Source organism: Bos taurus, chromosome 9 (genome assembly GCF_002263795.3).
Source record: "Bos taurus isolate L1 Dominette 01449 registration number 42190680 breed Hereford chromosome 9, ARS-UCD2.0, whole genome shotgun sequence".
Classification (NCBI taxonomy): Eukaryota; Metazoa; Chordata; class Mammalia; order Artiodactyla; family Bovidae; genus Bos; species Bos taurus.
The window spans coordinates 12,543,584-12,555,933 of NC_037336.1; the positions used below are offsets into that span (position 1 = coordinate 12,543,584).

At 41.9% G+C, this 12,350-nt stretch overlaps 1 protein-coding gene across 3 annotated transcripts in view; it reads left to right on the forward strand.

Annotated features, from left to right (window-relative positions):
• The window catches only part of KCNQ5 (potassium voltage-gated channel subfamily Q member 5), a 649,180-nt gene that overhangs the window by 541,163 nt on the left and 95,667 nt on the right, over nucleotides 1-12,350 (forward strand). For all 3 annotated transcript variants that reach the window (XM_024996914.2, XM_024996913.2, XM_024996915.2), the window contains exon 8: nucleotides 12,045-12,139. In XM_024996914.2, coding sequence (XP_024852682.1) covers nucleotides 12,045-12,139 — 95 coding nt within the window. The remainder of the gene's footprint in view (nucleotides 1-12,044; nucleotides 12,140-12,350) is intronic.

Genomic DNA, 12,350 nt, shown 5'->3' on the forward strand with positions numbered 1-12,350 from the left:
GTTCCGGGAGAGGGAGGGGGTCAGCGGCCACAACACAGCAGCCCTCCTGCAGCCTTTGCTTGTGGCTGTGATGCTGGCACCTCCTGCAGAGGTGGGCTGAGTAGAGGAGGGCTCAGCAACATCAGGAAGGGAGTCCATCTGTTTCTGTGGCCACATGAGGGTGTCAGTGTTTAAATAAAGCTGTTCCCTGACTCCTAATGCGAAGCACTGAGGGGCTCTAGTTTTTAACTTTCCAGGTTTTAAAGGGGCACCAAAGATACAGTAAATTCTGTTTTCCTGAAGGAAATATCCCTGAATAGCAGGAGTTTAAGATCTGAGGCCAAATGATGAGGGGTGGTGAAGGAGAGCGTCCGCACCCCAGAGCATACAGAAAACACCCGAGAGCGAGCCCCCCACCCTGTGGAGCTTAACTGACCATAAGGTGTCCCCACATGTCTAATGCATTTTTCTCCTTGCTCCTTTTCTCTTTCGACTCCTCTTTCATGTATACATCTTTCAGTTCTTGAAGGATGCTTTCTAGCCTGTGAGCACAGAGTTACTCCCTGGGTTCCTGGCACAAGCCCGGTCCACCTGGGGAACGGATAACATGCCTTACACACACCTGATCTCAGGAGCACAGCCATGCCATTGGCATGGATAATGATCAAATTTATTGAAGATCCTTGTGAAATTGTTTTATTCACTTTTTTTTATTTTGTATATTTTCTCAATCAACGTGTGCTCAAAGTACAGACACTTCTGTGTACAGATCCTTAATATTTGTGGATATAAAAGGGGACTCTGTCCAAAAACATCTTAGGCCATCCGCTGTCCTGTTGGAAAATGAGGCCCCTGCCGAGTTTCTGAGGCTCCGACCCCTTGTGATGACAGAGCTGACAGCTGTGCCCCAACACAGTTGCCAGTAGCTGCAGGTGGCTGCTTACATTTAGAAGTTCAGCTCCTGGATGGAACCAACCACATCTCAGGTGTACACTAGCCAGCCAGATGCTGGCGATTGTACTGCATGAAATAGATACAGAGAAAAATAGGAGGGAATTTCTGATCTAACTCATCGTTATTAACTAATAAATTGTGAAAAAAAATTCCAATTGAACTTGAAAACAGATTACATTTCCTGCAAGAAATCTCTGGGCCAGAGGCATTTCTATGCCAAGAGCCAGGCAGAGCTAGGCCAGAACAGCCTCAGACGTCACCCGTAGGAAGCAACGGGGCTGATTGCAAAGTTTACTTAAATATCTAGGTTTTTATTTTGTGGAACAGGGTAAGGTAACATATACTATGATCGATAATTGAACTTGTACCAAGATAGGCAACAGTGGAGTAAAATCTTTTTTTTTTTTTTTTTTTTTTTACTCAAAGCTCTATGTGTTATTCTAAACAAAAAAGAATTTAAAATGAAAAGCTCTAAATGTTGAAGAATACCTTTAAACCTAATCATAGTTTCATAAATCGAAGTGGATTCTACCAATTTAAAAAGCAATTGTTGCCCTGTCCAAATGTAATTAATTAATTTATTCAGTCCAAATGTAATTAATTAATTTATTCAGTTCAGTTCAGTCACTCAGTCATGTCAAACTCTTTTGAGACCCCATGGACTGCAGCACACCAGGCTTCCCTGTCCATCACCAACTCCTGGAGCTTACTCAAACCATGTCCATTGAGTCAGTGATGCCATCCAACCATCTCATCCTCTATCACCCTCTTCTCCTCCTGCCTTCAATCTGTCCCAGCATCAGGGTCTTTTCAAATGAGTCAGTTCTTTGCATCAGGTGGCCAAAGTATTGGAGGTTCAGCTTCAGCATCAGTCCTTCCAATGAATATTCAGGACTGATCTCCTTCAGAATGGACTGGTTAGATCTCCTTGCAGTCCAAGGGACTCTCAAGAGTCTTCTCCAATACCACAGTTCAAAAGCATCAATTCTTCAGCACCCAGCTTTCCTTATAGTCCAACTCTCACATCCATACATGACCACAGGAAAAACCATAGCTTTGACTAGACAGACCTTTGTTGGCAAAGTAATGTCTCTGCTTTTGAATATGCTATCTAGGTTGGTCATAGGTTTTCTTCCAAGGAGCAAGCGTCTTTTAATTTCATGGCTGCAGTCACCATCTGTGGTGATTTTGGAGCCCAAGAAAATGAAGTCTATCACTATTTCTGTTGTGTCCCCATCTATTTGCCATGAAGTGATGGGACCAGATGCCATGATCTTAGATTTCTGAAAGTTGAGTTTTAAGCCAGCTTTTTCATTCTCCTCTTTCACTTTCATCAAGAGGCTCTTCAGTTCCTCTTTGCTTTCTGCCATAAGGGTGGTGTCATCTGCATATCTGAGGTTATTGATATTTCTCCTGGCAATCTTGATTCCAGCTTGTGCTTCATCCAGCCTGACATTTCACATGAAGTACTCTGCATATAAATTATATAAGCAGGGTGACAATATGCAGCCTTGACCTACTCCTTTCCCAATTTTGAACCAGTCTGTTGTTCCATGTCCAGTTCTAACTGTTGCTTCTTGACCTGCATACAGATTTCTCAGGAGGCAGGTAATGTGGACTGGTATTCCCATCTCTTTAAGAATTTTTCACAGTTTGTTGTGATCCACACAGTCAAAGGCTTTGGCATAGTCAATAAAGCAAAAGTTTTTCTTTTTCGATGATCCAAGGGATGTTGGCAATTTGATCTCTGGTTCCTCTGCCTTTTCTAAATTCACCTTGACTTAATTTATTAGATTCAAAAATAATAATAAAATTATTAAATATGTTCATTGTTTTTCCTTGCTGTAACCCTTTGCCAGAAGTCAGGGCTTTATGCTTTGATTATAGATTATTGGAATTTATTTGAAGGATGCTTTAGATTAAAAAGCAAGCTTCACTTGCTGATCCATCAACTTTCTTACCCAATTAACCTACCTTGGTTTGCTGACCACACAAAGCATCAAGACCAAGACCAGTCTCATCTGTTTGGGGCCAGAGTTGCTGTCTGTGTAAAGGGCACTGGAGAGGCCCAGAATGCTCTGTCGTTCGGGCACCAAGGCAACTAAATTAACAGCATTTCAGGGTTTTATATAAAAGTTTAAAACTTCAGCAGCTTGCAACAAATTTAGTTGTATCAATATCTTTGCATGATTCATTTAAGTTAACATTTCCTTTCAGGTAGACCTGTCTGGAAAAAAAAAAAAAGCAACTATCAATGATGTTTAGAATACCTGCCCAATGTCACCACTTGTATTAATAATGTCTGAGACTTGTGATGTGCCTCTTGCTGTGTGGTGTGTTTCTACCCCATTCTGTCACTTGATCCCCAGGACAAGCCTAGAAAGAGGTAGGACTCAAGTCCTTGGTGTTTGAATCTGAATCTAGTGCTCTGGAATCTGAAGTCCAGTGCACTGGGCGTATCCAGTGCCTCATAGATATGTCTCTGAAGCCTGGGGATTCGTATTTCAAGGTCCTTCAGAAGTTCCATGTGAGGAGTTTCCTTCTAGAGCGATTGCACCAGTTCAGGGTGGAGCCAAGTACTTTGTAGGAAACAGAGACAGGTGGATGAAATAAGTTTGTGAAATGAATGCTGACCGGGGGCTTATTTTCCTGAGGGAAGAGATAAGAAGATGCTGTTCTGGAGAAATGAGTTGGCCGCAAAGAAAAGCAAACTGTATATTGAAACTTTGGCTTCCTCCTAGGAGAGAATTGAGCCTTTATCCCATTACCCTAAAGTGATGCCCCTAAAGTAAACTCAGACCACTGACACAGAGCTTGTACATTTTTTGTAATGCTTCAGTCATAAATAAGGACAGATGCTGAAAAAAAAAAATCATCCTAGATATGAAAATCATGACTTCAGAAAAAGAAGAAAACAGAAACGGAGATAAAACTGAAAATCTAGAAAAGTAGAATAAAAAGAGATGAAAAAAGAAACAAAAAAGTAGGAAATTTGGATAACCATTCCAGGAGATCAAATATTCAGCCAACATAAATACTTCACAAAGAGTACAGGAAAACTGAAGGTAGCATTTTGTCAAAGAAATTTCATATTCTGGATCTCCAGAACTGAAGGACAGGAGTGGCCACAGTAAAAGACCTACCCACCCCCCAACCCCTGCAAGGGCTCAGCCCTGATAACAAAAAAGCTTCACGGGATACCCTTGTGAAATATGAGAACTCTTGCAAGAAAGTGAATCCTAAATGCTTTCTGAGCAGAACATACCCAAAGGGTCCTGAATCTAGATTGCATGGATTTCTCATTAGTAACCTTAAAATTAGAAGACAGTGGAACAATAGTTTCAAAATTGTGGAGGAAAATTATGTCCAATCTAGAATTTTTTATCCAGCCATAATATTCATGGAGTGTGACAGTCACATAAAGACGTTTTCAGATATGCAAAATCTCAACATTTTACCTACCATTTACACTTACTCAAGAAGCCAATATATATATTTTACATTTTCCTTATCCATTCATCTGTTGATGGCCACTTGGATTGTTTCCATGTCTTTAATTGGCTGTACAGCTGTAAGTGGGATTGCTGAATCATATGGTGGTTCTGTTTTTAATTTTCTGAGGAACCTCCATGCTGGTTTTCTTTGCAATGTATATGCATATGTATATATGTATGTATGTTGCAACAACACAGATGGACCTTGTTATTATACAAAGCGAGAGAGCCAGGCAAAAAGACAAATACTGCATGGTCTCACTTATACGTAGAATCCAGAATTTTTTTTTTAAATGTCCATATAGAAACAGAAGCAAAAAGTGATTGCCAGGAGCTGGAAGGTGGGGAAATAGGATGAAAGGGTACAAGCTTTCAGCTATGAGAATGAATAGGTTCTGAGGATCTAATGTGAAACGTGGGGACTGTCACTGATAACCATGTTGTATAACTGAAATTTGCTATGATTGTAGAACTTAAATGTTCCACACCAAACAAAAAAAAGACAAATATGTGAGGTGATGGATTGCCTAAATGAAGGAGATTCTTTCAAAATGTATACATACATTAAACCATCATGATGTAAACTTTGAAGATCTCATAATTTTATAAGTCAATTATACCTCAATAAAACTGAAGTCCAAAAAAAAGAAGGAGAAGGAAAAGCTGCTTGAATTGATCCTCCAAAACAAGGACATGAACCAAGAGAGGAAGGAAACATGGAATCCAGGGAACAAGAGATGCCACACAGGAAGGAGAGCTCAGAGAGCTCAGGGCAGGCCTGGGGAGAAGTCGTCAGGGAGACACAGTGGACTCACAGCTTTCTCAACATAGCTGATGAATAGAATTTTTGAGTTCTGTTCCAAAGTTTAGGAATGTTTTCCTCATAGGTACATAAAGGCAAATCAATAAATTAGAGTAGGGTAATACTAACTCTACAAATGTATGGATGTGAGAGTTGGACTATGAAGAAAGCTGAGCACCAAAGAATTGATGCTTCTGAACTGTGGTGTTGGAGAAGACTCTTGAGAGTCCCTTGGACTTCAAGGAGATCCAACCAGTCCATTCTAAAGGAGATCAGTCCTGGGTGTTCATTGGAAGGACTGATGCTGAAACTGAAACTCCAATACTTTGGCCACCTCATTCGAAGAGCTGATGCATTGGAAAAGACCCTGATGCTGGGAGGGATTGGGGGCAGGAGGAGAAGGGGACAACAGAGGATGAGATGGCTTGATGGCATCACTGACTCGATGGACATGAGTCTGAGTGAACTCCGGGAGTTGGTGATGGACAGGGAGGCCTGGCATGCTGTGATTCATGGGGTCGCAAAGAGTCGGACATGACTGAGCGACTGAACTGAACTGAACTCTACAAAGTCTACCTAGACAGTATATTAAAAAGCAGAGACATTAGCTTGTCAACAAAGGTCCATCTAGTCAAGGCTATGGTTTTTCCAGTGGTCATGTATGGCTGTGAGAGTTGGACCATAAAGAAAGCTGAGCGCCGAAGTATTGATGCTTTTGAACTGTGGTGTTGGAGAAGACTCTTGGAAGTCCCTTGGACAGAAAGGAGATCCAACCAGTCCATCCTAAAGGAAATCAGTCCTGAATATTCAATGGAAGGACTGATGCTGAAGCTGAAGCTCCAATACTTTGGCCACCTGATGCAAAGAGCTGGCTCAATTGAAAAGACCCTGATGCTGGGAAAGATTGAAGGCAAGAGGAGAAGGGGATGACACGGGATGAGATGGTTGGATGGCATCACCAACTCAATAGACACGAGTTTGAATGAACTCTGGGAGTTGGTGATGGACAGGGAGACCTGGTGTGCTGCAGTCCATGGGGTCACAAAGGGTCAGACACGACTGAGCGACTAACAGAACTGAACTGAACTCTACAAAAAGCCAAAATTAATTATACAGGGAAGAAAATAGTAATCAACAGTACATCACATTTCTGAGCTAGGAACCATGGTTATGTGGTCAAAGTAACGCAAGCATAAACAGTTAACTAAAGTTAACTGAAAGTTAACTAGAATTAACTAAAATTTTTCAGTAGGATGAGACAGGGGCACGTGTGTACATGGCTATGTCATTATCTTCTATGGTAAGAAAATTAAAAACCTCAAAGAGATGTGAGAGCAATCCCTAAAATAAGGATTCTTAAAAGCAAAAGCTATAAAAATTGAAGGGGTTGCCATTAAAGAACAAAAATGAGTGAGAAGTAAATTGGAAAAAAAGAAATGACTGGTTTTTACCCTAAATATTTTTGTTCTCCAGCTTCTTAAATTCTGTACCTTGAAAAAGTTGTTCCATGTTAGCTATACCTTTGGATGATCAGCCACAATTAAGATTTCCAGAAAGAATCCAACATTCCATAGCTATAATGCTCCAGACAGAACAAACTGCTGCTGCTGCTAAGTTGCTTCAGTCGTGTCCAATTCTGTGCGACCCCATAGACAGCAGCCCACCAGGCTCCCCGTCCCTGGGATTCTCCAGGCAAGAAAACTGGAGTGGGTTGCCATTTCCTTCTCCAGTGCATGAAAGTGAAAAGTGAAAGTGAAGTCGCTCAGTCGTGTCCGACTCTTAGCGACCCCATGGACTGCAGCCTACCAGGCTCCTCCATCCATGGGATTTTCCAGGCAAGAGTACTGGAGTGGGGTGCCATTGCCTTCTCTGGAACAAACTACTAAATCCTCCCTAAAGCATAATTACACTGACATGGTGCTCATCATTAGAGACCAAAGTGTGAACTTGTTTGGCTGCCTCAAGCACCAGCTTGCATGGTAAACGGTGAACCTGGCTTTCGTTTTGTTTCTTGCTGACTCATCCATGGGAGTGCATGTGCCATATAAATTAAGTCCCTCAAGGCAATGTCTTGCTAACCACCATGTCATTTTAGCCTTGAAGAGAGGAGCGCTGGCTCCTGGATCACATGGCTGTGGCCTTGGGTTCAGCTTCAAGAAGCGATTAGCTGAGGAGAGCTGAGCAGAGGACAGAGGTATTGGAGGGTGAGAATAATAGACTCGCTCCGCTGCCTCTTTGCTGACTAGCATCAGCCCTGAGGCAGGGGCCGCTGGCTTCCCTGTTCTCCCATTCATAAGATATTTTTAGGAGAAGCATGATGGAGGGAATAGAGCTTAGCTGTTGAGATAAATTTGATAGAAAAAGAGTAAGAAGCCAGATCTCACTGCTAAGAAAATGTTCAATTTTCTAAGAGTGGCCTCTTTTGCCCCTAGTTCTTTATAATGTTGGCAGGTAATGTCTTGGTCCCATTTTTTTTTGGGGGGGGCGTACTGTTGTTTCAATTTTTTTCCACTTTTATCTAATAATGCTCAGACCTGCTGTGTACTTCTAACGTCTACGTGAGTCCTGCTTCCAAAGTATCTGAGTTCACATACATCTGACTCCTTCCATGAAAGTTGTCTTATTAAAGCCACATGGGTGGGGATGGGCCCTCTGGCCTTCACTATAGAAGTTGTTGTTCACTTGCTCAGTCATATCCAGCTCTTTGTGACCCCATGGACTGCAGCACGCCAGGCTTCCCTTCACTAGCTCCCAGAATGTGTTCAAATTCATGCCCATCAAGTAGGTGATGCCATCCAACTATCTCATCCTCTGTTACCCCCTTCTCCTCCTGCCTCAAATCTTTCCCAGCATCAGGGTCTTTTCCAATCAGTTGGCTCTTTGCATCAGGTGGCCAAAGTATTGGAGCTTCAGCTTCAGCATCAGTCCTTCAATGAATATTCAGGGTTGATTTCCTTGAGGATTGATGAGTTTGATCTCCTTGCAGTCCAAGCAACTCTCAAGAGTCTTCTCTAGCATCACAGTTCAAAAGCATCAATTCTTTGGCTGCAATAATAAAACCATGTGTCTTTACTGATTACTCTATATCACTTGTAGATTGTGTTTGTACAGTATTTGCCAAAATTAATGTTTCAAGATGATACAATAATTGCTTGTTCTCTATAAGCTGCCACGATGCGTAGCATAAGTCTTGAGAGATTTGTAGGTTATATCAACATGAGCTGTGTGAGGAAGGCTCTGGGCAAGGAAGTGGCATCGATTATTTAAACCTTTCTCAATAACATAAAACCCCTCAGGTCCTACTATATATTTCCCCACTTTTTTATATCACTCTGGAACATCTTATTGAAGTATAAGGTGCTTGAGGAATGCAGCACAGCTCCTAGAAAACTGTGCTGCATGTCTCCAGCAACGAGTGGAAGAGCAGACCAGATCAGCACCCCAGGGTCTCAGGGTCCCCCCCTCCCCCAGGGGAGCTCCACACTGCCTGCTAACAGCAAGGATAGGCTCCCCTGCTTTTGTACTTTGGGGAAGTAGAAGCACAGAGTATGTACTCTTCTGTGTCTTGTTTGTCTCACTCAACAGTATTCATGTAAAGTTCATCCACATTGTTGGGCATAGTTATAGTGGACGGTTCCTGTGTGATGCTCCACTGTGTTAACATACCACAGCCCACCTGTTCATTGTCCTGACAGCTGCTTAAACATTCCTGACTTCGGTTGATTAGGAAGGCTTCCCAGGTGGCTCTAGTGGTAAACAACTCACCTGACAATGCAGGAGACATAAGAGACGTGGGTTCTATCCCTGGGTCCAGAAGAGCCCCTGGAGAAGGGCATGGCAACCCACTCCAGTATTCTTGCCTGGAGAATCCTGTGGACAGAGGAGCCTGGTGGGCTACAGTCCATAGAGTCACAAAGAGTTGGACACGACTGAAGCAACTTAGCCTGCACGTACCCTGTTTAGACATAGAAAACAAACAAATCTATGATTACCAAAGGGAAAAGATGCAGGGCAGGATTAAACTAAGAGTTTAGGATTAAAATATGCACAATACTATATATAAAATAGATGAATAAAGACCTAATGTATAGCACAAGAAACTACACACAATACTCTGTAATAACCTGTATAGGAAAAGAATCTGAAAATAACTAGATATATGTATAACAGAATTACTTTGCGATACCTAACACAACAGTGTAAATCAACTCTACTTCAGTTTTTTTAAAAGGGCTAGAGCTGGTGAGACTCACAGGTAGAGAGAACAGCATATTAATAGTGGCTACCAGTGGAGAGGGGAGGGGCAAGATAAAGGTAGGGGATTAAGATGTACAAACTATTATGTATAAAATAAATAGGCTACAAGGCTGTGTTGTGCAACATGGGAATACAGCCAATAGTTTATTTTTTTATAATTTTATTTCTTTGTTTACTCCTTTACTTTGGGCTTTGCTGGGTCCTCGTTGCTTTGTGCCAACTTTCTATAGTTTCAGCAAGCAAGGAATACTTCTCTTTTTAGTGCATGGACTTCTCATTGCTGGTGGCTTCTCTTGTTACAAAACACAGGCTCTAGCCACTTGGGCCTCAGCAGTTGGAGCACAAAGTCTCGGTAGTTACAGTTTACAGATTCTAAAGTACAGGCTCAGAAGTCGTGGCGTGTGGCTTAGTTGCTCCATGGAATCTTCCCGGAACAGGGATCTAACCTGTGTCCTCTGCATCGGCAGCCATATTCCTATCCACTGTGCCACCAGGGAACTCCAAGCCAATATTTTATAACTACAAATGAAATATAAACCTTTAAAAATTGTGAATGACTATATTGTATACATGTATATTGTGCACCAACTTCAGTTCAGTTCAGTTTGGTTTGGTTGCTCAGTCGTGTCCAACTCTTCGAGACCCCATGAACCGCAGCACGCCAGGCCTCCCTGTACATCACCAACTCCCGGAGTTTACCCAAACTCATGTCCATTGAGACGGTGATGCCACCCAACCATCTGATCCTCTGTCGTCCCCTTCTCCTCCTGCCCTCAATCTTTCCCAGCATCGGGGTCTTTTCCAGGCCGAAGTATTGGAGTTTCAGCTTCAGCATCAGTCCTTCCAAAGAACACTCAGGACTGATCTCCTTTAGGATGGACTGGTTGGATCTCTTTGCAGTCCAAGAGACTCTCAAGAGCCTTCTCCAATACCACAGTTCAAAAGCATCAATTCTTCTGCACTCAGCTTTCTTTATGGTCCAACTCTCACATCCATACATGACTACTGGAAAAACCGTAGCCTTGACTAGATGGACCTTTGTTGACAAAGTAATGTCTCTGTTTTTTAATATGCTGTCTAGATTGGTCATAACTTTCCTTCCAAGGAGTAAGCATCTTTTAATTTCATGGCTGCAATCACCATCTACAGCGATTTTGGAGCCCAAACAAATAAAGTCAGCCACTGTTTCCACTATTTCCCCATCTCTTTGCCATTTACTTCAATAAATAAATACATAGGAAAATTAATATTAAGGTTAAAAAGAAATAGTGCTGTTTACAACATTATAGTGTACCTCTTTTGATGAACTTATAAGCATATCTGTTAAATATAGATGTAAGAGTGAGTAGCTGTCCTATAGGGTATTTATACTTCAGCTATAATAAATATGGCCAAAGTTTTCCAGATTAGTTATATCAATTTTAAGTCTTTTTTTCTGCACACATTTATTCAATGATCATCTCATGGAAAGGAATATTATTAGATTACTGTTTTCTTCATCGTAGGTTTCAAAATCATGAATGAGGGTCAGACAACAGGATTGTGACCTGTTTATATGAATTTGCCACACAAAATAGAATGTTTTGATTTATGACTTAAAAATTTTCCTCTCAGGAGAGTAGAGTAAACACTTGGTCCCTAGAGATGTTTTCAGACTTATTGCAAAGGAAGAAATTCACCAAAATCTCTGTGGCAAGTAAGTGCAGGCTATCTCTCTGATAGACAGTTCAGAGGGAAGCTTCCAACAGCAGTCACCAAGCAGGCAGCAAGGACCAGGGAGGGATGCTAAGACCAAGAGCCAGGCAACCTGAGATGACGTCTCACCTCTGCCATCCTTGTGTTAATTTCTTGATTTATCTGAGCCTTTATTTTCTTATTTACAAAATAAGGTCTTAATCCAGACTCCAATTTGTGAGAGTTACATGAAAATACTTTGTATCACATGTATGGGGTATAATTATGTGAAGTAGACCAAGCTTGTGTTTTACGTCAAAGACCTATGAACGTGTTCTTAGATGCCAACGTTAAATCCTTGTGTGCTTTGCGGTCATATTCCTGAGAATACATTGCCCCACCTTGTTTAACAGTGCCTTCATTGTTAGCATTAGAAGTACTGTGTGGTTCAACCTCAAGGGATTTCAGTATATCACTAACATGCCCTGGTGGTCAGCAGTTAACCAGCTAGCTTACTAATTAATTTACTAATTGCACTACGGATTTCCTTTCTCTCACAAGTGGTGATGAAGTGCGTGCTCCCAGGAGGCATGGTCACCTCCCATGTCTTCCCCTAACCAGTCCCAAAACTCCTGTGTTAGGCTTTGTCGTGCTTTTACTTTTGATATGAGTTATTTTGAAAAGCAGTTCTTCAGATGTGATGGAATATGTATGACAGTTAACCAAAAATGCCAGAATCTTCTTCAACTCAGGTGTTTATCGGGGCTGAACATAACAAGGAAAAGATGCATCATCTGTATGAATTTGCTTATCTCCTCCTCACTGCATTCTCTCCCCTTCTCTCTTGTTTTTCTTTCTTATGTCCCCACGTGTGCCGTGTGCAGTGCGTTTGGCGTAGTTACGCAGCCGATGAGAAATCTGTCTCCGTTGCAACCTGGAAGCCGCACCTGAAGGCCTTGCACACCTGCAGCCCCACCAAGTAGGTGTCAGTGTGACAGTCGGTGCTGTAGCTGAGTCTCCTTAAGTTTGTGAAACAAACCACACACACACAACCACACACACACCCATAACCACACACATACACAATGTGTCGATTCGAGGAGTGTCTTATTCTCTGTTGTTTTTTGAGATTCAAACCTGTTTGGTAACAGCTCAGGTATGAAACTGAATGGACTCAGTATTATTGCTCA